Genomic DNA, 25,655 nt, shown 5'->3' with positions numbered 1-25,655 from the left:
CCACCAACAATAACCAACTCAAAAAAGGCCTTTTGCTGCTCTCTCAGACAGTGTAACCATCCTTATACCTTCTCTCACAGAACTGCACCCTGGCCACTTGCAGCTGTGTAACTGAACAAGTGGTAGCAGCAGTGGTGTAGCGAGTCTACCAACCATACTGTTTTGGGTACACATGGGGTACCCTGCCTACCATGCCAGCATTACAGGGCCTGCACGGTGTTACACCTAGCCCAGGGTTCCCAGGAAGCTCCCAGGAGGATGGTGTCTATTGTAGACGACTGTTTCCACTTGTTCACTTTGTTATTATTTTGGGGGGCCTGTTGTAAGTAAGCAGGATGGAGCCATTCATGGATATGATGTGGGGATGGGAGCTACGTTCTGCTATACCTCATGCTCACATTTCAGCTGCCAGGGAAACCACAAGCCACTGTTGTATGGCCTTTATGCTTGGAGGCCCAGCGTCTATTACAATGAAGGAAACCCTGACTCTCTAAGGGATGGTGCTTGAGGAGGTCAGGTCTAAGGAGCTTTTGCTTTTACTTTTAACACACTGCTTCTTTTGATGGTCTAGTTTCTTGTGGAGTTTTCTTTTCTTGAATATTTTAGAGTTTTGGTTTGGTTTTGTGGTTATTTTGCTGATCTTCTGGTTGTCTTTCTCTCTCTCTCTCTCTCTCTCCCACTGAAATGCTATGGGAGGTCCTGGGAGTAGATCCAGCTGGATCTTTCCCTGAAGACCAGTCTGTTCCCCCACAGCTTACCCTGATCTACTTCACGTAGCAGTGCCCACAGGGAAGGTACATATCAACAGAGAGAATAGGGGGAGGAGAGGATCTTAGTGAGGCTAGGAGATGCAGGCGAGACAGCTGCCTTGCTGTAATGCCACTCAGCCACTCGTAAAATAAGATCATGCCCTCGTTTCTGTCTGTGTGTCTGTGTGCACGCTGTCTCTCCTTTGTGCATGTAGATGTAGTGGGTCTACAACCTTTCTTTATTGTATTTGTGCTTTGCAGGAGATAAACAACCTGATGGATCTAAAATGTAATAAAGTTTCTGATATTGTTGTAGCTGTTCAGCAACAATTCTCAAACACTCTTCTTGTAGAACAAATTGTCTAATTTTTTTACATAAGATGTATATTGTAATAGCACTTTCCTGTCAACAAGTTCAGTGGGGACTGGGTAAAGGAAGAGCACTGGCATACAGCCTCGTGGCCATGCATGGAAGAGGGAGCAGATACATAACAGGCAGGGATGTCATTTACTGTGGGACAAGGCGTGAAGTTGCCTCTACAGACTTTTCATAGGTTTATGTGCTCCATTCAGGGCCGGCTCTGGCTTTTTGGCCGCCCCAAGCAAAAAAAAAAACAAACCTGCGGCGCGGCCGGAGCGCGGGTGCAGGGGGACCGGCTGGGGGGGGAGGGGGAAGGAGTGGGCGGGAGAGAGAGAGAAGGGGGCGGCCAGGGTTACAGCAGGGGCGCTGCCACGCGGTCCCTCCCGCTGCGTCGCCTCCTGCCGCCTGCCGCGAGGGCTCCGCTCCGGTCGGCGGGGAGGGAAGGAAGAGGACTGCCCTGCAGGGCGCTCTGTTTCTCCGCGCCGCCGTCCCCTACAGGGCGGCCAGAGCGGAACAAGAACAAACAAAAACAAACAAAAAAAAGCGGCCGTGCCGCCCTAGGATTGGGCAGAATGCCGCCCCCAACAATCTGCCGCCCCAAGCACCAGCTTGCTCAGCTGGTGCCTGGAGCCGGCCCTGGCTCCATTATGTCTTCCACATTTGCCCCCCTCCCTGACTTTGCAGGATACATAATCACATATAATGTTCTGTATGATGATACAACTTTTCCCCTCTCTCCCCCTGAATTTTTCTGAAATGACCCTGATAACAGGGCAGAGCCAAGACCAGCCAACTATTACCTTGGATGTTTTGAGCCTGCATGCAGCTGGGAAGTGGTTGGTTTGACAGGTGACATAGCCAGTGATCTGAGCTGTCCAATCTGTCACTGAATGATGGGCAGGAACACGGTGGGACTGACCTAGAAGGACTAATTGTGACGTGGTGGGAGATGAGTAGGGTGACCAGATGGCCTGATTTTATAGGACAATCCTGATTTTTGGGTCTTTTTCTTATATAGGCTCCTATTCCCCCCACCGCCTGTCCCGATTTTTCACACTTGCTGTCTGGTCACCCTAGAGATGAGGTGGTGCTCAGCCTTGCTAAGAGAAAGTGCAGTCACAACAGCGGGTGTTCATCTTTGTAGATACTTTCGTGTGTGGCTGCACGGTATGTTACAGATGTGCCAGGGCTCACAGTGGTGGTTGCAACAGCTAAATGCTGTAGTGCAGACAAGGCTTTCGCAGCCCTGTCCTCACTGTGTTTGAAAACAGTGTCTAACTCTGCTAGTCTTGAGTGCAGCTTTTGAAATGGGCTTTCAATATGGGGCATGCCAGATGTTTCAATTACTATTGATAATAATAATGACTGGCTGATTGTGTTTGAACCATGTTTTAATGACATGGTTTTCAAACACTACTCCTTTGCAAGGGGGATGATGGAATGGCATGTGAAAAATAATTATAATGAATGGCACAAGAACACATGGATATAAGCTCTCCATCAATGAGTTTAGGCTTGAAATTAGACAAAAATTTCTAATCATCAGAGGAGTGAAGTTCTGGAACAGCCTTCCAAGAGAAGTAGTGGGGGCAAATAACCTGACTTGATTTAAAACTGAGCTCAATAAGTGCATGGAGGGGATGGTATGATAAGATTGCCTATAATGACATATGGCCCATCCACAACTGCTCTTAGCAAATATCTCCAACAGCCAGAGATGGGACACTAGAAGGGGAGGGCTCTGAGTTACTACAGTGAATTATTTCCCAGGTGTCTGGCTGATGGGTTTTGCCCACATGTTCAGAGACCAACTGATCGCCATATTTGGGGGCAGGAAGGAAGTTTCCTGTAAGTCAGATTGGCAGAGACACTGGGAGGGTTTCACCTTCCTCTGCAGCCTGGGGCATGGGTCACTTGCTGGTTTGAACTGGAGTAAATGGCGGGTTCTCTGTAACGTGAATTATTTAAATCAAGATTGGAGGACTTCAGTAACTCAGCCAGAGGTCATGAGGCTATTATAGGAGTGGGCGGGGTGAGGTTCTGTGACCTGCAATGTGCAGGTCAGACTAGATGATCATGATAGTCTCTTCTGGCTTTAAAGTCTCTGAGTCTATGAAATATCCAGCTGTCTTATTGGAAAAAGCACTGAAAAGGCAAGAGAGCTACATGCTTGGACATGAGCATGGTATAAATGCCTAAATGGACAGAACAGATAGGGGGTAGGTGCTACAATAGGCAGTTGGGTCTGGTGGCTGTACATAAATGTCACTCTTTGGTGGTGATGGAGTTCTGACCTTATCAGGGACCACTGCTAACCCTGTGGCCACTCGGTCTGGTGGCTAGACAATCAGATTTGCCAGCAGTGAGTATGGGGTCATATAATGCCATTGGCCAGGAAGTTTAGTTGCAGGGCAGGTACAGAACTCCCTCAGATAGTACCGACTTTTATATGCTCTCTCCACCTGAGTGAACACCTTGTTTCTCTCTCCACCCTTCCCATATATAATTCCTTAGTTTCTTTTTTTATTGTGCCCACTGGTGAGGATTGTCATCTCTGGGGAATGTGCTTTGCCATATCTGTGTTATTGCTCACATTGAAATAACCCCTGGTTTTCAATCTCAACCACCACTGGAATCAGGAAGGAATTTCCTGCTAAAATGTTCCCACCCTAATCTGGTTTTATGAAAGTTTGTGTTTAGCCTCAAGTGGATTTCCCTTCTCTTAAAGGTTCAGGGGAGTTTCACGCACATATATTCATGTCCCAGCATATTTATTGGGGTCGGGGTATATAGCCTTTGTTAATAAAGTATTTTCCAAGGGGGAAGCTATATCAAGTGATCTGCCCCACCCAGTGGGCATGTGTTGAGAGCTTTAAACTATTCACATCTCCTGGGTGAGATCACTCCATTTACAGTGGATGGTGTTTTACATTTTCATGAAAACCCAATATACCACGTATGACCATCACTGGAGCATGAGTAGCAAGCTCCTAGGTTGAGCATACCAGTGGCACTAGCTCGGATGGAGCACTGTAATGGATTGTAGGGCAGCCCAAGTCACCAGTTTGTGAGTATGGCAAAGACTTCTTGCTGTGGGTAGGTTTAATTTGTTATCAGTCAACACTTCTGGCAATTGGACCCTACATCACACATCTATCTCTGACTGTGCTCTGTCCCAACACCAATGCCTACACAAGGCTCACCTTTTCACAAGCACCAAGCATTTATGAGCTGAGTACTGAAAGTGCAGGCCCAATTCAGTGTTTAGCTGAGATTTCACTAACATGGTAATGGTTTGGGGGAGAGCTGGGAATATTTTTTACGAAGAACTGACTTGGAAGAAGTTGGAATTAATTCAGCAGCCAAATAGATTATTTCTTCTTCTCTTCTGTGAGGTCAGCATTAACACTGAACACCCTGCCGCATACTCTCCTCGGAAAGGCCCCAATCCTATGCAGGAATATTTAGGTTACTCACTGAAAAGTGGTTACAGTGAATGGCTTGCTCATCCTGTGCTTATCTTCTGCATAGCGTGCTCTGTATAATACTGGACGTTTAGTGTTCTTGGGTCCCGGCAAAACAATTGTACGTACTGTTTAACCAGAATGGTTGGGTAGAAGCCAACTTACTCCATAGCAGGAACAAGGGCATGCACAGTAGTTGGTACTATTGTGTTGTCAGCAGTGTGAGCAGTAATAGTGGGTTAAAACTGCAGGGGGACCAAGAGCATTAACACCCACTTTTTTTGAGCTGTGGTGCCATGAAGTTGGTGACTCTCTGCAATTTCAAAAACAAGTAGATCAGCTGCTATAGGCATTTCCTACTCTTCACCAGGGGTCTGTAAAACTACAGACTAAGCAATTAGTCCCAATCAGCCCTTCAGCAGAGATGTTTGTCTCTGTTACATTTTAAAGATGGTTTAGTCTCAGTTGTTAAATTTGGCAGGTTTCTTTCCTAGCATTTGGTAATATTTTTTTTTAAATCAAATGTTAGAAAATATGTTTCCCACATTTCATTGCCAAAAGGACTGTGACAGGCCTTAAAACATGTGAGGACAAAAATGTCTACCTGTATGCCAGATCGGGGGCGAAGGTTCTGGTGCAAAATAATCACACTCAAGGCAGTACACCTTTCCCCCTGCTTGCCAAACCCTCCATCAGCAGGTGTGTACATCTATTTGGTACTGACTCTTCCGTAGATCTGTGGGGTGCTTATTTAATATCTATATTCCAGTAACACCCACCACAACCATTAAGATCAGGGCCTAAATAAATAGACAAGGGCAGTCTGTAGACCTGACAATCTAAATAGAGAGGATAGGGAAACAGTACTACATAAAATTAAATAAAATATTGTAGGTACTTCCCAGACCACCCTGCTCCTCTACCCACACTGTATCCAAGTGCCTGGGCCAATGTACTCTGATTTGCCCTCCTTCCACCCAACCCATGCCATGCAAGTGTTTGTTTAGTATTTAGTCCTTCCTGTTGTATTTTATCACCATGCGTTTTGCTTTATTTCAATGCCTGTCGTCTAGTTCTTCTCTGCATTTCCCTTTCAGGGTCATTTCAATCCTTCATCAGCATCCCCTCTCCCGCCCCTTTCTGGCTTCCACTGACCACTTCTGCAGATATCATGGGCTCTGAAAGTGCGTTCTTCCTGCCCTGCTTCTGCTCTTCCTCTCTGTATCTTCCTGGGGTCCCCTGGGGGAGGAAGCTGGTCTGTCCTGCCTATGTGGTCTGGTGTTGGGAGGCGTCAGGGTGCTTGGTGTCCCAATGTCAGAGGTCTCCTGGTGCTGTCCTTCCCTCTCTGTCCTGGGAAGCAGGAATCTCATGCGTCATCCTCTGGGGAAAAAAGCAGCCGGGCCCTTCCTACATGGTCTGTGGGGATGAGCGTGGAGGCTTCTGTATATACACGTCTTATTTCTGGTCACAGTATTGAAAATACAGGATCAAGTCCTTAGATAAGTCACAGTCATAGTCCCGGAGTTCACACAGACACTCTGATCTACTGTTTTAAAACTTGAACGTTAAACTACTCATTTAAAAGCAGGCGTCGTCCCCTTTTCCTGCACAGGATGGTCTTGGGGGGCTTAGGCAGCTGGGGTCCATCCCCGGCGCTGTCACAAACTCCTCGTGACTTTGGACAAGGTGCCTGGGTGCCTCCATTTCCTCATCTGTGACATGGGGGATATTAGCACCTACCTGCCCCACAGAGGGCGAGGGGGACACGCCCGGCACTCATGCCAGTGACAGGAGCACGGCAATCGGCACCGTGCCGACAGGCACTGTGGCTGTCCCCGCGCCAGCAAAGGCGCTGCACAGGCTCCTCGAAGCATCCGGAGGAGTGTGGGCAGGTTCCCCGGAGCATCGTGCCGAGGCTGCCCCAGTCCGGAGTGTCCCGAGCGGGGCTCTGAGCGGCGTTCAGTGCTGTGGGAGGGGAAGCTGAACCCATCCCACCCCAGCTGGTGTGCGGTAGGATCTGAAGCCGCTCCCCGGAGGTGAAAGTCCGCTCTGCGCCTAGCGGCCGACCCAGCCCGCGGTACTTTACCTGGGAGACGTGCAGGGCAGCACGGTGCCAGCCGGCGGAAAGGTCCCGCGGCAAGCATGGCACCCGGCTGCAGCCGGACGCTCGCGGCTCCCATCCCCCGGTGCCCATGGGAGACGCTGGCAGAGAGAGCCTGGCCGGGCGGTCCCCAGCGCGGCTGGGCTGGAGTGGAGCCGGGCCCCTCAGGCGGTGATGGAGAGGCGCTGCCCAGCCCGGCTCAGGCTGCTGCCTGCGGGGTGGGGTGGGGAGTGATAACAGACCCAGGCGGAGAGCAGGGCAGATGGACAAGGACACACGTGTGTCCAAGCCCGGCTTGCGCCTGGCTCCGGCCGGGAGCGCAGCCGCCCTTGGCTGGAGGAGCGGAGCGGGGGTCTCCGTGTGGGGGGACCGAGAGCGATCGGAGTGACAGGGGGCGGCATGGGTGGGGGGCCGCGCAGCCGAGTTGACCTGGGGCCCGAGAGGCCGGGAAGTGGGCACTGACTCCCAGCCGGAGCCCTGCCTGGCGCGCTCCGGAGCCGGAGTCACTCCCGCGCAGGCAGCGGGGCACGGCAGGGGGCCGAGGCACTGCTGGAGGGGCCGGGGGGCGCCAGGCTATGTAGGGGAGGGGGGACCCGGTGACGCAGGGAGAGGAGGGCGTGATCCGCCGGGAGGATGTGGAGGTTATAAATCAGCCGGGCGGCAGGCAGCTCCCTGTGAAGGGATGTCCACTGGAGGTTAAGCGCGCAGCTGGGCGCGCCCTGCGGAGCTGAGCGCAGCGTTGCCCCGGGGCTAGGCGGCTGCTGGATGGTGGTCTCTCTCCGGGACCAGCTGCTCCGCTAGCTTCGCCACCGCGGGCAAGGCGAGCCCGGCCAGGCTGCCGGAGGATCAGCCCCTTTGCTGGGTGTCCCTGAGCCGCGTCGTCTCTCCGAGCAGGCTCGGGCGGAGCTCTCCCAGCCTGCGCGCACCTCCCGGGCAGGACCATGGGCAGCCGGGCGCTGGCAGGTGCCATGCTGTGCGGGCTGCTGGCACCCGCTCTCCTCCTCGCAGGTAAGTGACCCGTTCCCCTGCGGGGTGGGGTGTCGGGGGAGGCCGAAGCTAAGTGGTCCAGGAGGCAGCCGGCTGCGCTTGCTCTGCGCCCCAGAGAGACACCCTCCAAAGCCCGTGCCCCTGCCTGGGGGAGTGTGACCCTCCCCGCTCCCTGGCACGCAGGGGGCCGGAGCTGGGGTCCCAGCCGCAAGGCATCTCTCCTCCCCCCATGGTGCCCAGTCTGGACCCCGCTTCCCACCCCATGTTCCCTGCTGGAGGCTGCTTTGCTGCGCACACCCGATTACCCCGGGACGCTCTCTGGGTGCCCAAACGGGGCTCTGTCCCTATTGCTGTGCAAGCAGGTTCCCGGGATGCTCGTCGGAGCTGTCCCGTGTCTGACTCTCACGGGCAGAAAAGAAATCTCGGGGAGAGGCTGGATCCTGTCGATCTGTGGCCTCAAGCCCCCAACTTGTAGCATCAAAACAGAAAGCAAGGCTAGCGGCTCCCGCCTCGCCAAAAATCCGGACCCCGAGGAATCCCGGGCAGTGAGCGCCGCAGAAGCCCGGTTCTAGCACTGGGCTCCCGCAGGATCTTGTACAATCTAAACAGACAACTGCTGTAGCCGCACTTCCCTGGAGAGATCTGGACTCTGATACATCCTGGCCCAACAGCACGGGAAAAAAGACACATTTAGTGCCCTGATCCTGCCCAATTTAATCCCAGTTCCGCAAAATTCCGGTTTTAACAAAGGAAAAAATGTAGCAACTATTAGCGAACTCGAAAATCCAGACCCTATTGCAAAGGGGTGCAGCAGCCCTGCAAAAAGATGTGTCCGGCACCTAAATACGGCTGGGGGGTTTAAATCTCAAAACCTTAAATTCTACCAGAAAAGAAGAGCACCAGCTCCAATCCCACTGCAAAGATCCAGATCCTGATGCATCCTTAGTAAATAACCCCGCCAGGACATAGATCCATCAAAGCAGAGCTCTGGACACACATTTATCTGATGTAAAAGGGGATCTGTATAGAGAATAAAACTTTGCGGATCTAGGTGGAAAAAATGGGTGATATCATGCTGGCTCCCGGTCCATGTTTGGATTTTACAAGTGCTTGTATGCGGAGCTGTATCAGGGACCAGATTTTTTAGCAAGGACTGGAAGCAGCTACATTTGGTTTCCATTTTTCCAACAGAATGTAGAGATCTGTGGCCAAAATTCCCTGGATCCTATAAAACCAGATTGCTCTTGCACCGGGATGTGTTGGAGCCTGGATTTTTTTCTGGTCACATAGGAGAAGCAATATGTATTGTCTATTTTGATGGTACAATTTGGGGGTTTAGGACCCCAAAATAGTAGGACGAGGAGGGCGAAGTGCTAATTAGCTGGGATGCCCCGGAGTATGGATTTTTGCAGTGGCATGCTTGCTTTTTTTGGTGCTGGAACAGAGCTTTCCAGATGAGAGGTAAAGTCTTCTGCAGGTTCAGGGGAGTTGGACCAGACACAAGGAGATCTTGAGTTTGAGTGAGAGAAAATACTAAAATGCATATGGAACCTAGGGCCAAATACAGACTTGTAACTATACTGAAGCCAGGTATGGATTTGCTACATAATGGGGAGCAAATGTAAAGTCTGCAACACAGAAGAAAATTGCTAATTGAGATTAGCCTCAGAGAGACGACTAGATTCGTGACCTTTTGTTCAATATGATGTGCCATCACAGGTAATTAGTAACAATGATCAATGATGGGATATTAAAAGTTACTACAGAGAACTTTTTTCCGGAGGGTCTGGCTGGAGAATCTTGATCGCATGCTCGGGGTTCAGCTGATCGCCATATTTGGGGTTGGGAAGGAATTTTCCTCCAGGGTAGATTGGCAGAGGCCCTGGAGGTTTTTCGCCTTCCTCCACAGCATGGGGCAGGGGTCGCTTGCTGGAGGATTCTCTGCAACTTGAAGTCTTTAAATTATGATTTGGGGACTTCAACAGCTGAGTCAAGGGAGAGAATTATTCCAAGAGTGGGTGGGTCAGCTTTTGTGGCCTGCATCATGCAGGAGGTCAGACTAGATGATCATAATGGTCCCTTCTGACCTTAAAGTCTATGAGACTGTGCTAAGGGGCAGGCGGATCAGAGTTTCTAAGTAAGTGGCAAACATTTTTACATGAGAGTAATCAACTTAATCGGTTGCATTATTTGTTATAAATTAGTTGCATGGAGGAGTTATAGAACCATTGAAGTGTTACATTTTCTTGCAAACTATTCTACTTTATCATTTCAATCAATTAAAACCAGACTAAATAGATTTTATAAAGGTGGAGCTAATTTCCTAAAACCATGGCAGTAATGCAAATAGTTTGTGTAAATGAGTAAAACAACCCCAAAATATTTTGTCCTTGTATTGAAACTTAGTTCAGATTTTGACTTGAAAGCATTGAGAATACAGATCTGTCTGCATATCTACAATTACAGACAGCAGGTCAAATCCTGCCAAGTGATTTTCAGTTGGGATGGGTAGCTGGTGGTTGAGCATGGGTACTCTGGCAGACTAACTACATGATTTGGTCATCATCAATCCTGCAAAATCTTCTATTCTGTCACATGCTATGTAGTAGATCTCCCAGAAGAGGTGACCATGCTCCTTTAAAGTCCATAGCAAAACTCTTGATGACTTTAATTTTGGGCAGGATCAGTCCCTGAATACTAAAGATGCAGGAAGGGGTGAGGAATGGGGTGTTGGGGAATTACATGTTAAAGTAAAAGCATTGATTCTCCATAGATCCTTACTCCCATCCCCCGTAGTAGATCTGGGAAGGAAATGGTTTTCCCATCCCATGACAATTTTTGAGAATCAAAACATTTCCCCATTCTACATTGTGAGGAAATGGAGACCTTTCAAACAGTCTCATGAAAAAGCCCCTTAGAATAGCCAATAGCCTAGTGGTCAGGCATGGGGCAAATAGAGGACACAAGTTCAAGTCCCCACTCTGCCTGATTAAGACCAGGGATTCTTAAACGTAGCTCTCCCATATCCGAAGTGAGTGCCCTGATCACCAGGCTATTGACTGTTCTAGGGTGGGGTTTTTACCAAATGGTAAAAATTAAACCTTTGATGCCATAATTAGGACCTGATCCTGCAGTCCTTGCACATTTATGACTCCCGTTTAAATCAATGGGGGTTTGGCGTGTGGAAGGACTACAGGAGTCTAACTAAAGAGTTAGATTCTGCAGTCCTCTTCTCTTGACCTCACTGGAGGGTTTTGTCTGAGTCAGGGCTAAAGGATTGGGCCCAAGTCCCTTACTAATAGATCCATATGTGAGGCGAGTGATAGCAGAACCAGAGACCATGTATATTCAGAGAGGCTTCAAACAGAGAGATCAGCTAATATATATCTTCATTTTTAAATGACAGTACAGAGCAAAAGCCAAAGCCTCCTTGAATCTGCACCCTTGTCCTACTGAAGTCAGTTGAACCAGCAATGGGACTAGGACTGAGCACTAAGTTAGAATAAGAAATAGGAGACTAGATAGCTTCAATTGCTAGTCACTTTACACATTAACTTTTGTTATCATTTGTACTACAGCGGCAGCTAGGGTCAGGCCCCACTGAACTAGATGTTCTACAATCACGGTCCCTGCCTGGAAGAGCTTACAGTATAACTCAAAACAAGATGTAACAAGTCTATCGACCAAACAATAGGAGGGAAGGAAGGAAGAGATAATGATAATAAGATCATGTGGTTATGTAAGATAGTGATGTGCCTGACCTGATGTTTCCAAATCATATGATTTAAAACAATGTAATAAACAATATCAATGATCCCTGAGTCTTCCTCCCCCCATGCAATCTTTAGTTGGCTGATCTCCTGTAGGCATCACAGCAGAGTTATATCTTGAGAAGGAATTTTAAGGCGGAGAGGTTAGTGGCCTTATGTTCCCAAGGACATTTCCTGTGGCTGGGCAGTGTGTAAGAAGTAGTTGGAGCATATGTTGGAGAAGAAGACAAATGGTCATATAAGGCTGGCATAGCTGGTGGGGCAGAAGACAACAGGACAAGGACTGTCTTGTGGTCCTGCCATTCACAAAGTGTGTAGAGTCTGATTCACCAGCCGGGTCCTGTCAGTGGAATGATGTGAGCCTCCTGGCAGCAGAAAGTTTGCCTAGCATGGAAACAAGGGGTGCAGTGTCACAAGCCACTCTTAACCCCTTCTCCACCAGCAGGCCTGGAGCAGCAGTGCAAATCCAGAGGTCTTGCTGGGAAGGGGCATTGCTAGGACATGCAGGGGACATGGTAATTCAGGGCCTGTCCTGGGGAGCCTTCACAGGTGGGATGGCTGTGGAGCTCGGGCTTGAGTTTCAAGTTGTGTGTTCTTTTAGGATGATCATTGTGACACCATGTGTTTGACCTAGATGTGAATTCCCCCTCAGGTGCCCGAGCCTTCCTAGCCACAGGGGGCTGCACTTTGCACTTACATGTGCCTGCAGGGGTTAATCAGTCCCACCGTCTTATTAGGACTGGGAGCAATAAAAGAACACAAGAGCTGGACATCCAACATCCCTTGAATTTCAATGACTGTTGGGCACCTGACTCCCTCCTTGAAAAATTCCAGCCTACATTTACATAAAGCTGGAGGATTAGAAGCTGGTGTGGAACAGAAACATCTATTCTTCCATTTATACATAGGATTTAAGCCTCTAACTTTTTAATAGTACTAATGGGAATCACCCATGGTATTACCCTGTGGTATTTTGGCAAGATGCTCTGTATAATATAGTTCTATAGGGCCAAATTCTGCTCTCATGTAAGCTGGTGTAAATCCGGAGTAAGTACATTGGACTCAGCTGAGCTGCTCCAGATTTGCACTAGTGTCGATGAAAATCAGCATTTGGCCCGTATAGTAAAGATGACTTTCACACCCACAAACGTTCAATACATTTACCATTTTTAATTGGTGACGCGAGATGAAATTTTTTTTTTAAGCTCGAAATGCTCATGAACAAACGTGACCTTTGCTTTGTCAGACTTTTCAAAGACCAGAACTGGGGTCTTTGCAGCGGGCGCGGCTAAACGTGTGGGCCGTGTGTGTAGGACAGAAGGCAATGCCTGCTGCTTTCCAGAACAATTGCTGACTCCTCACACTTCTCTGCAGTTTAGAAATTGCAAGCGCTCAGAGTATCAGACTGTTGGTTTTCATGTCAGGCTGAGATAGTGATAGTGAAAGGAAATGAAAGGGAGAGGGGTGATTGAGAAAGGACTTGAAAGACAGGGGTATGGCTCAGCATTACAGAACTCTGTCTCATGGGCTGTGGGTGGGATTCTACTGAGGAAATTGTTCCTTTGAGTCTGCTAGAGATAGGCGTTGAGACTTCCTGATGCAACCCAGAAGAGAGCAGGAAGCAGGGATTGCTGCAAGAGTGGGGGAAGCTTTTCCCATCGAGAGAGATGTCTGGCAACCACAGTCAACTGTTGGACCATTTCTCTGCGGCTATGCACCAAGAGTTCCTTTACAAACACACTTTATCTTTACTTTGTCCTTTTTTGACCATCGGTGTAATATTTCTACACTACAAAGCCCAAAGCCAAAGCTATGTATCAGTATTTGGGGGAGGGGGAATGGCTGCTTGTGTGAGCATATATAAGAATCTCTTCCATTTGACCATTTAAAGAAACTTACAAACACTTTAAGGTCATTTCTTAGGTTGATTAATACTCAGCATTTAACAACCAGGAATGGGTTGGCTTTTCCATTTACTGTGTGTGAACTGCTCATTCTGATGCTGCCCTAAAATCTATTACCTTCACATCTTCAGTTGTTGGTGCCAATGGGCATTCTTGATCTTCTCTTACCAAGATGTAGAAATTCAGTATCATTCCCCCATCCTGGAAAGGACTATCATGGTGCAAAGCCAGTACATAGCCCTAGACCAGTGGCTTCCCAAACTTTAACAACCTGTGAACCCCTTTCACTAAAATGTCAAGTCTTGTGAACCCCCTCCTAAAAATGAATATTTCCAGGGATTTTCTCCTTTACCTGAGTATAAATTATAAAAGCAGTGATCTTGGAAATATAAAATTTGTTTTTATGACATGCTTATTACACACTATTTATTATTAATTATTATTTATCAGTGCAGTATTTTTATTACATTATGAAAACAGCAACACTCTTCCAAGATCTCACTTTTGTAGCTTGTATCACTTTGAATAAGCCTGTTATAAGACAAGGCTCCTATGTTTCATCAAGGAGTATCAGATGTGAAACAGCATAAAGGTATTTAAGAAGCCAACTCAAAGAGTTCCTCCTACACAAGCATTCAGGTCTTGAGCAGTCCAGGCAAACAACGCATGTTACAACAAAGCTTAAACTTGTTCTTCATAATAATTTTAAAAATACTAGCTGCCTATTCAATTTTAAAAACAGCAAAAAAATAGCCACCTCCCTTTCCATTTCTTATAAGGAGTCTTGAAGTTTAAATCTCCTCAGTGTGTTAGATACGCTTGATTTGATCTGCTTAGCTCTTGGAAGTCCAGGGGCTCCGGGCTGCTGGCCCCGTGCTGCCTGAGGTCCCTAGGGACAGCTCTGTCCGCCATTAGGGAATTTTTTCCTGAGAACCCCCTGTAACATTTCATGAACCCCCAGGGGTTCACAAACCCCAGTTTGGGAACCACTGCCCTAGACCCTCTCTCCCTCTCTGTATGATTTGTTCATGGCAAGGTGGGAGGAAATATACCAGCCTAATGTAAAGGAAAGCATGATTTTACCTAATATATTATCAAAGTAATTCAAGACCATTATACATCCTTGTGAATCTATTACTTTTGTCCATTCTGTTTCTCAGAACTTTGTCTGCTTTGTGTTTATGAAGAAATACATCTGACATCCCAGTTAATCTTAATTCTTCAAAGTAATCTGCCACTAATTCCTGCCCTTGTGCAGATTTTTTTGGTTTTTTATAACATACCCTCACAACAGGTGTACTCACGTGTAATGACAGTGATAATTTATATTTGTATCATGCTTTTCCTCCAAAAGGATCCCAGCATGCTTTTTGAAAATGGGACCAATCTTGCAAACAGTTATTCATACATACACATAATTACTCCTAAGCAGAGTCCCTTGGAATTCAGTTACACAACCACATCATCTTCTCTGCCCATGACCCCTGCACGCTATCAGTAAATTCACCCAAGTGTTACTGCAGCCTGAGGCACAGTCGTCTGCCCCTGCTCCTCTACCCCACCCCCTGGGGAACTTCACTGGAGGACATCAGCTGGTTAGGGAGGACATTATCTTATTGGGAAGCTCCTGACACCACCGCCCCATTGGCTCCATTAGACAGAAAGTGAGGGAGGAGGGCACAGGGCCTCTCAGACATTGTAGAGGTATAGGATCTCTGAACAGATCTCACTGGTCTTTTGACAGATCCCCTGACAACCCTGCTTTCCTAGACCAGAACTACCAGCCCCACTCCCTGGGGAGGAGTGTGGGGAAGCTCCATGAGAGGAATTTCACATCATTCTCCCTCAACCCCCTTCCTGTGTGATTTCCCATGGAATGGAAGGATCCAAGTGTTTTATTTCCACTTTTAATTGAATTAACGAGTCTCCCTGGATAAGGCTCAGACATAATTCTGAATTTCTTTGCCATAGTGTTAACATAGGAATTGCCAGACTGGATCAGACCAGAGATCCATCTATCTCAGTATCCTGTCACCAACAGTGTCCAGTGTAAGAGCCTTCAGAAAAGGTGCAAGAAACCCTGCAGCAGGCAGTTATGGAATAACCTTTCCCCAGGGAAGTTTCCTTGAGGAAAGTTGTTTGTGGTAGGATCTAAAACAATTCTGTTAATTAGAGCATTAAAAAGCTGTAGACTCAAGGGTCAAAGGAACCAACATAAACTTGATGCCTATTTAAGTTAGGTGCCATCAACCTTTATAGCAAGTGTGTAGAAAATAATGACTGTTTTTTAACGTATTATGTTATATAACTTTTCCTGCTCTTGTCCTGATATTCAAAATTTGGGGTAAAAAAAAATCCAGCTCTCCTTGTCTAATGTGATGCTGTGGTGTAATAAATTATAATAGGTGTATATTTTTCCCTTGTAAATTGGGGTATATTCATAAAATGGTGCAATCTCATACTCCCTAGATCCTTTCTGTAGATGGATCTTGCCCTGTGATTATATTGGAGGGGTGGGGAATGGAATGAGCCGCCATGATGGAACTGTTCCTTTTCCTTCCACACAGGTTTCCTTGTAAGAGAGCATGAACTGGGCCATTAATCAGGTCATATTTATTGCAGCTCTAATAGCCAAATGTCATTTGATTTGCTGAGATGGAGTTAAATGACTGCAATTAATTTAGCACTGTTGTCCTTTTAGCTGGTTAATAGTCTGAGGTCCTAATCTACTGACAAATCACACACTGGACCAAAGCAAGAGGAGGTCAGTGGTCTGTTTCAGACAACTGCTTAAAGCTGGTCTTGCCCTACCACACTTGCCAGAAGGGAGGATGTCCCTAACAAAAAAGGGACAAGCAGCCTTCAGTACTAGGCTGCCCTGTTAGAGGAAGCTTGGGTATGAGACAGAGAGGATCTAGGCAGTGGGCTGAGCTGTACTGAGCTAAGTACTCTAAGAACAGCCAAACTTCAGGAGAAAAGTCTTGGGTTGGCCTTTTTTGTCTGATTGCTGATTTATTTATTAAAGTCCAAACCAAGAAAGGGTCAAATTTACCCCCTACACAAGGTGTATGGAGTGTGTTTTAGAGGAAGTGGGAAAATCCTTTACTCTGAATCTGCTGTTCCTATTTGACCCTCTAGTTTTAAAAGTCAATAGTTACATTAGGTTTTTCCTGTGCATGGGTCTGTTTTACAGATTAAAAAAAGAAGATGAAAGTAACATTCCCGTTGTATTTTTTCTTTTAAAGTTACAGCATTTTTTAGGGTGTTATCTGTGGAAATATTGAAAATAATAACAAGTCTTGCGCTAAGGGGAAATGCTGCAACTTTTCTACTTAGTCACTGAGTTTTCTTCTGTCTCTTGATTAGTGACAAAATGTCAAATAGATGGAATTTGGTAGGCAGAGGTGTCAGATGGAGCTAGCGGAAATTAAAGAGCTTGGCTTGTTTAGCCTACAAAATGAAAGCTGAGAGAGGTTATGGTTGCGCTATATAAATACATCAGGGGGGTGAACACCAGGAAGGGAGAAGAGCTATTTATGCTGAAGAACAATGGCGGTGCAAGGACAACTAGCCATGATTAAATTTAGGCTAGAAATTAAAAGACGTTTTTTAACCATCAGAGCAGGGAGGTTCTGGAATAGAAATAGTGGGGGGGCAAACAATGTAACTAGTTTTAAGCTTGATCAATTGATGAACTGGATTATATGATGGGGTTGCTGGTGATAGGAGACTGGACTCCATATCATCAGGAGATCCCTTCCAGTCCTATGTTCCCAGAGAGTTGTAGGCAGAGTTCTGAGTATTTAGATGGCCATACGAAATATTCCCCAAATCCAGTCTGTTATAACTTGTTTTCTTTCTAATGAAAGAGAAGCTATAATGAATGTTAGGAAGCTTGCTAGGAAAGAAATTGTGTACTCGTTCAGTTTAGGTGGAGTGAGGAAACTCATCTGTTTGCTCTATGGAGGAATTTTACATGACTCGTATAGAAGTTTTGGCCTCACTGTATTTATGCTATAGTATTACCGTACTTTCCAAATACTTAGCTAATAAAGAGACATTTCACAAAACAAAAATGATGATTTGATGAACATTTATACCCAGTATTAGAATTCAAAGAAAATCATAACAAGTGATGACAGATGTCATGAGCTAAGAATAAGGCTAGGGATATGCAGCACACAACCAGTACAGGTTTAGAGGTGTGATGGTCTTCTCCTTCCATGTGCCCTGTAGCAGACCACTAATACACAACTACCCAATGGAACCATGACTACTCCACATGCTCCAGTGGGCTGAGCAGGCACTGCTCACACCTTACCTCAAAATTTTGAATTTTGCAACTGAATAGAAATGTCAAAATGTGAAGACTGTTGATCAGCTTGTATACTGTGAATTGTAAAGGATGGTCCTTGAAAGCCACTTAACAGGTTCAGCTTGTGCAGCATATCGTGGTCTGGCATCTGAGTGGAGAAAGTTTCTCTGAGCACCTAACACCTGGGCTCAGAGCATTGCACTGCTGGCATCCTTTTTATGGTCTTGACTACTTTTGTGGTGATCATAGCGGTCAATGTACTATGGGAAATGGCAGAACTTTGGATGCTGCTAATTGGCAAGCAAGTTTATTTCATGCACTCACCTGTAACTTGATATTATATTTCTAGATGCCATCGACAAAGACATTTACATCTTTAAATATAATGGCTGCAGGCCAGATTCTTGTGAGCTTTACTTCTCCACTAGGCCAGGGATATTTTCACTCCTGCAGTTCCTTCCGAAGAGGAGCCAGTGTTTGGGATGTACATGTCTGTGTACATATGACAATACATACATATACAAGAACATTACTGCTGGAGACTTGTTAGCATGTACCACACAAGTATTCAGTTGAGAGGTTGTCAGAATTGCACTGCCAGAGAGTTTTAACTATTAGGTGTTACAAGTTGCTTGTGTAGCAGCTGGTAATTTTTATTTTTTCAAAATGCTAAATGCATACATTTTAAGCAATAGTGCAATCACCTCAATCTCAGATCCAGACCTGAGCATGATGTTTGGTGAAAAGGGCCCATTTGGGAGGCTCTGTACATTTTCCTGTCTGTGAAGACCTCCCACGGGCAGCTAGCTACTCATTTGTATATCTGACTGCCTTTTTTTGTCTCCAGGACCTGGAGCCAGAGTGGGGGCTAATTACCATACACAGGATTTTTCTGACATAGTAGTAAACAGATTTTCAAAATGTGCTGGATCAGGCCCCACTGGGAAATTAGCTCATCCACTCTCATGGTCTGATTAAACGATCAAATGATTTTTAGGGCATAATAAAGTAGCTCAGATAGAAGTTTTGGGCTTGATGGACAAATTTGTGGGTGAGATTCTTTGGGCTGTGTTACGCAGGTGGTCAAACTAGATGATCACAATGGTTCCTTCTGGCTTTAAGTTAAGAATCTGTGAATTATCATTCTGATGTGGCAATGCCCATTTTGTATGCAAGTAACTTTTAATGATATTCTTGAACTTGCAAGTAAAATAGGACAAGGCGGTTGCAAGCAAGGCATGCATGAGTTATAGAGCAGAGTCAGTGAGAAACAAGGCAGGTCAGCATGAACACATGGTTTGTGTTTCTAATTACTGCTGTTGATATCCTTGCTGACTCCTACAAACTCTTACTACTATATATAGTGCTACTGCCCTACATAATTCCATTTAAATTAAAGCTACCATTCCATTATGCTATTTTAATGAGTTGGCCTACTTAAGAGGAAGGATGGTCCAGCAGTTAGGGCAATAACCTAGGATGTGGGAGACAAGGTGCTGTGCCTCAAACTTCCTGTGTGACCTTGGGCAAGTCTTTGTGCCTCAGTTCCCCATCTCTAAAAAGGGATAATAACGCATCCCATCCTTACAGGAGTGCTGTGAGCATAAATACATTAAAGCAGTGGTCCACAAACTTTTCACGGTCATACCTTACCCTACTCCATCTGTGCCCCCCCTGCCTGGGAGCCAGGCCATGGCTGAGGTGGGAGGCGTGAATATGGGTACAGGGGCTGGGGCTGGGAACGGAACCGCGGCTAGGGCTGAGTTGGGGCTGGAGCTGGGCCGGGCTGCATTCCGGGGCCAAGGCTGGGGCTGGAGTGGAGCTGCAGCCGGGACCACTGCCAGGGGCTGGAGCAGAGCTGGGGGCGGAGCAGGGCTAGGTGGTGCTCCCTGCTGCCCCTTATGGGGTTGGCCTAGATCCTCCTGCCCCCCCTGCCCCACATTCCTCCGCACCCCCCTAGAGTCCTACGGGGACCTCTGCATTAAAGATTGTGAGGCATTCATTATAATAGGTAATGGGGGCTACCATATAAGAAGCAGGTGGTGTCATGAACCTTTCAGAGAGAGTCAAAATAACTCGCATTTTTGCACTGTAGCTGTTTGTTAGGTTTCTGCTTTGCCACATGCAATATGGATGGTAACTGAAAAAAATATACTGAGAGTTAAATCAAAGATAGACTAAAGGTTAATAGCTCTCCTTGCAACTGGAGGAAATCAGAGCTTTAAATGACTCTTCAAAGTGCCCCTCAAGATTATTTTTAGGCAAAGGTATCATTTAGCTCAGTAATGGAACCAAAACTATGCACAGGTACAAATATTCCAACCAAAAATAAATTGACTTTACCCACCTAACAGCACACAGTTTCTTCAGAAAAGGTCACAATGTAACAGTATGCCAACAGGAATTCTGTAATAAAAACGTACGAGCACAAAGGTGTCTTTTAAAAAATATATTAGACTAGAGCAAGTCATGTAGACAGAAGAATAGATTGGCCAATGGCCATATAATGAGCCAGTTAGTGTAAATCAGTGTATGACCATTGTTTTCAAATAGAGGCCCGCTGAATGGCTCCACATTTTTAGTTACTTTGGCTAGATTCTGCAATTGTTACACTGTTAAACACACATGTGAGTGTTTCCATTCCCTTCAGTGGGCTGACTCATACGAGGCTGTACTCATACACGTAAGTAAGAAATGCACAATCTAGCCCACATTTTAAAGGAAGAATCTTTAAATTATTCAGGCTAAGAATAATCATGAATAGTGGGAATTAGAGAGGTGAGAGACCTTAGGGGACCTTATCCATTACCAATGCCAGATTGTCTTGTACAATATAAAAATTATGTCTGATGATGGAATATAAATTTGTTTAAATTGGGAGGAAATTATATTTGACAATAGAAAGCACTAAGGACAAGCTATGTTTAATGAGCTTTAAAATGTATGCAAATCCAGCATTCAGTAAAACAATTAGGCTATGATGGATAACTTTATTGCACACTGATGGCACTTTAATCCAGAAGGTCAGAAGCTCTGTGTACATTGCAGTTGGCAAAGATAAACTGATCGTTCTCATTAACCTCTTCATTGTGTAGATAAAAAAAGCTTAGCTAATACATTCAGGCTAACTGGTGTGGTGAAGGGATGTCAGTAAAAAAATTATAACATTTAGCAAGACAGAAGTTTTGTTAATTTCATCCCATGTGTTCAGTTACTCATGTGCATAAATGTTTGCAGAAGTGGGGCATATATGTACTCTGTAGATCAGACACAATATCAGTAACATTTACAAATACACATTTATTTTATCTGGGGTATACAATAATGTGAAATAAGCCTATTTATAAGTCCACAAAATAGTCAGTAAACAGAAACTTGTACTCTGAGTGCAAAAAGGGTGCTGTAGTTCCATCACATGTTAGAACATACTTCAAAACACTTATTCTTTAGCTCCTTTGCATCATCAGCTGAGCACTCTACCTTGTATACCAAATACTGCCCAAGCTGTATTCTGTGCCTTTTCAAACAGTTCTTTGATCCTGTCTTTAGGCAGCTTGGGTAACTTTTGTGATCTAAACTAGTGTTTGTGCCAATTGGTTCAGTAATCCGATTGGCTGACTGAAATGTGTCCTACAAACTTTAAAAAAAAAAAAGAATATGGGGGAGGGGAGAGTCATTTTGTTGTCACATGAAAAGAAGTTACACGCCAATATAGGTCACTGTAAGGGTAGGTTGCTGATGGTCGCTTAGTGATAGGCATAATGATTAATGAACATGTCCTGTTATGCCATGACCTTTCCAAAAAGCCAGTGTCAAGTAAAATGCCTGAAGAAGGTACACAGAAGGCGTGATCCCCTTGTAAATATTGACAGTAGGAATTTCTGTGCTATTCTCCTTTTCTGGTAAGCTTGTCAAACCCTATTGCATTTGTTCTTTGAATCATTTTTGTATCATTTAAAAAAAAAAGTGTAGGAAAGCTAATGACCCATGCAGGGATGGAATGTAAAGAAAAGCTATTTCTCTTCAGACCTGTACCACTTAATGGTAACACTATTATTTTGTGTGTGGACTTTTTAATACAAATAGGATTCTGTATTTCAGGCCTTTGTTGCTGGAAATCTAAAATATTAAACGTGTCAAGCCTTATACATTGGGTCTGTTAGGGCAAATATTAAGTTAGGTGCCTAAGAGTTAATGTGGTTAATTACTGGAGTTTAAATATTTAAAGTGCACTTGAAGGCAATGGTAAGAATCCAGTTTCCTTCAATGGGAGCAGGGTTAGGCCAACACTAGAGCGGTTTTTAAATTCCACGCACAGTGATTACAAAACACAGCTGTATCTTAGATATGGTTAACGTATGTAGTAGGACAAAACCTGGATACATATCAAATGTATCTGGGATTTCTTTTGATCACAGGTTGGGCTGCTTAGAGAATTTCCTGCATTGAGGTAGGTAACTATGAGGCAGGTCTCCTGGATTATTATGAAGCATGGATTTCCAGGGTTTTCTATTTTATAAGAGTTCTGAATGGCATTTCTTGAGATTCTGTACAGGGACATTTTTGCTTCTGATACCATACATTAACAAAGGAAAAAAAAAAAAGCAACATTTGTAACATTTTTGATCCTTCACCATTAGCAGAATAAAAAACAAAACAAACAGATGAAAACAAACCAAAACCAGAACACTCCAATGAATGACTAGCTGGTTGACCCTGCGATTAGTGTTCTGGACCACCCGGTAGATGACCTGAGTTCAGTGGTGGCAATTAGGCCATACCCACTCCATGAGATAGAATCCCAAGAAAACCTCTTAGGTTATGCCTACACTGCACTTTCGTTGTTAGAACTTTTGTTGCTCAGGGGTGTGGGGGGAAAAAACACCTCCCTGAACGACAAGTTTTACCAATGAAAAGCACTGGCGTGGATAGCGCTTTGTTGGAGGGAGTCACTCTCCCACCAACAAAGCTACCGCTCCTCATTGGGGGTGGTTTTATTTTGTCATCAGGAGAGCTCTCTCCCAGAGACAAAGAGCGGCTATACTGTGTGCCTTGCAGCGGCAAAGCCTTAGCAACATGACTGTGCCACTGTAAGCTGTGCGGTGTAGACAGCCTCAGATTGTGTCCTGCGGAGGAAAGGCGTGTCTCCTTTTTGTTTGTACAGTGTCAATGCCAACAAGACCCTAGTGCAATTGGGCCCTGATCCTCATTGATCTATGGCAGCTATTGTATTTAATAATAATTTGTTCGTAAAGGTCAAGCTGGTGGTACATATTGTCATGGGCACCCAGCTTTTCCAACCACTGGTCTGACTTCTGCCCTTATGTAGGAAGCCAGTACAATAAAATAAATAACAATTTTCCTTGCTGCCTGAATCTTAGAATCCTCATGAATAGAGGAATGCGCATAATCAAATACATGGTCATTGGAATATTCAAATTGTTTAGCTTGAGAGCATTGACAAAATTAAGCTAAAGTGTCTGAATTTTTCTCCTCAACTGCCTGACCACTACTGGTTAGTTGCAGCCCTTCTTGGATTTTTATTATAGAGCAAATTTAATCAGATTGTTAGTATTTACATCTAGCATTAGTGATTCAGAATTGAAAAATCAGTTAGACCTTAAGTGTCTACAAGAGTTCATGCAATGTTGCTGGAAATCCCTCATGTCAATACTCGGTGCACTTCAGCTCATGTCTTTAGGGGGTCTGTTCTAAAGTCCATTGTAATCAGTGGAATGATTCCCATTGGTTTCAATGGGCTTTAACAAAGTTTTCTGCCTCAGGGCCAAATCCTGATGTCATTACTCAGCTATGTGCTGTTCAATATCCCAGGTTTTACAGTGTGATGAAGAAGTGCTATAGAAATACAGCAGAAATACACAGGGAATATTTTAAAGAGATTTCTTTTGAAGAGGCTACTCACAATTTTCCAGTGTGTCAGTAAATACAAATGGTTAAAGGCAGTGTAACAGGGTCAGCACCCATCTCTCGCAGGCACCCCCTTTTCTCTCTGGCCAATAAAACTGCAATCACATTCTTTTCTTGGGGGCACTCATCTCTTGTGAATGGCCCCCTTTCTCTCGGTTAGATGTGAGCCTGCTTTTGGTTTTAGTTCTTATATTGGGGTGGCACCCACCTCTCACGAGCACCCACCTGGCTGATGGATCTCTTGGCAGGTCTTCAGTGACTCAGCCCTTCAGCCAAGTCATACACAGTGTGTCTGTGAGATAAAAGCAACACAAACCCCTTTTGGGGTACAAGTCCAACAGGGGCCTCTCTCAGTGCCCTCTGTAATATCTCTCTGTTTGTCCCAGCTCCAGAATAGAGCAGTGCCCCAGGGCTCCTTCCCTGGAGGCAGTGTCTTCACCATCTCAGGCCCTTTCTGGCCCCAGCTCTTCAGCAGGGCAGTTCCCCTTCTGGGTTGCCTCAAAGTCCAGGTCACTTTCCCAGTGGCTGGTGGGGCCCACCCTCTACTCTGGGTCCCAGCCCAGGGACCCTATAGGTAGCAGCCATCCACCATGGCCCTTTAAATGAACTGTGTTGCTGCTATAATTCCCTGGGCAACTTCCCCATGGCTCCTGCACATTCTTCACTCTTACCTCAAGGCCTTGTTCTTGTGGAGTCCTAGCAGCCAGCCTGGAGCACATCCATTCTCCTCCAGTTCTAGCAAGGAACTAAACTCACTCTGGCCCTGCAGCTCTTCTTATATTGACCTGCTGGGCCCTGATTGGCTGCTTCCCACACAGCCGCTCTAGGCAGCTTTGAGGACCTCTCTACTGTCCTTATCTGGGGCAGGGTGTGGCAGGACCACAAGGCATCCAGCAGGGGGCCTCAGGGCCTAGTCCACCCTGTCACAGATAGATTGTGTTTTTAAGGCACAGCCCCCCGAGGTTCAGCATAAACAAGAACATTAGTATAATGCTTAGTTGCAATAGGAAAAGAGGCAATATAAATTGCTTGTGGGCAGACTTTTAAGGATGCTATGGAAATAAAAAATAGGAAATGCTATGCATTCTAAACCTCTCACTTTAGAATGTGCTGAATGCAGGTTAAACCACCTTTTTGCTAAGACCTTACATGTTGCAACTGCAGAATACTGTATAGCGCAGCAGAGAGATGGGACTCAGTTGTAATAAATGTAAAGGGAATTCTTTTGAGAGGCTGCTGAGCACAGAAAGATGTTGTGGTTCTCTCTGGCTTTCGAGTTCCCAGATTGACTAATCACTCTCTTGTGTCCCACACATGGTCCCCCTCAAGTTCTAGTCTGGACTAAGCAACCATAAAAGGGATTGATGACTTCACCACAGCATAAGTATTTAATATGTCATGTCAAATACAAGTTGAATTCAGTCTTCAGCCTATAAGGATTGTTTGGACTTCTGTAAATACTGGGTTTTTTATTTCCCAGAATGGGTTGCCAGGCATTTGATGTTTGACACATACCAATGTTATCATGGGCTAGAATTTATCTTTTATAACAATTCTGTTGATGAGGACGACACAATAAAAACTGATGTATCACCTGTTACCAGACCATTGCTATTCTGATTTGTCAAAACTGTCTATTTAAAACAATAGTCTTCAGACAAACGCTTTGATTTGGAGGGAAAGACGTGACATCGTTTTTTAAAAGTCAGCTTTCTTATGAGAGACTGATTTCCACATTTCAGCTCACCAGTGTTCAGACAAATTGCAGAGATCCAGTATAGATTTTTTTTTAAACGTATCTTTGCAGGAAACTGCCATTTAATCTCTTTGTAGGCAGACAGCCAACCTCAGGTAGTGCTGTATTTTATTAATTTAACTTTATATAATTTTGCACACGGTGATAGTTTATGAGATACATATAGAAATGATTCTATGTATGCATATGACTTAATTGTCAGCATTTTTACCTCATACCTTGGTCACAAGTACTTCATGGTCTACAGCACGGCTCAAACTCTGGACCTTCTGTGTCTGCACCTGGAGTCAAAGGAGAACCTCTGTTAACTGTAGTAGGGT

At 45.4% G+C, this 25,655-nt stretch overlaps 1 protein-coding gene across 2 annotated transcripts in view; it reads left to right on the top strand.

Annotated features, from left to right (window-relative positions):
* Window positions 1–7,372: 7,372 nt before the first annotated feature.
* LOC112124046 (vascular endothelial growth factor receptor 1) overlaps window positions 7,373–25,655 on the top strand; it is a 152,061-nt gene continuing 133,778 nt past the window's right edge. For both annotated transcript variants that reach the window (XM_026653575.1, XM_026653576.1), the window contains exon 1: window positions 7,373–7,683. In XM_026653575.1, coding sequence (XP_026509360.1) covers window positions 7,617–7,683 — 67 coding nt within the window. In that variant the 5' untranslated portion in view covers window positions 7,373–7,616. The remainder of the gene's footprint in view (window positions 7,684–25,655) is intronic.

The sequence above is a fragment of the Terrapene carolina genome, unplaced genomic scaffold (assembly GCF_002925995.2).
Source record: "Terrapene carolina triunguis isolate 2854851 unplaced genomic scaffold, T_m_triunguis-2.0 Scaffold141, whole genome shotgun sequence".
Taxonomy (NCBI): Eukaryota; Metazoa; Chordata; order Testudines; family Emydidae; genus Terrapene; species Terrapene triunguis.
This window is presented reverse-complemented; position numbering and strand designations above follow the sequence as displayed.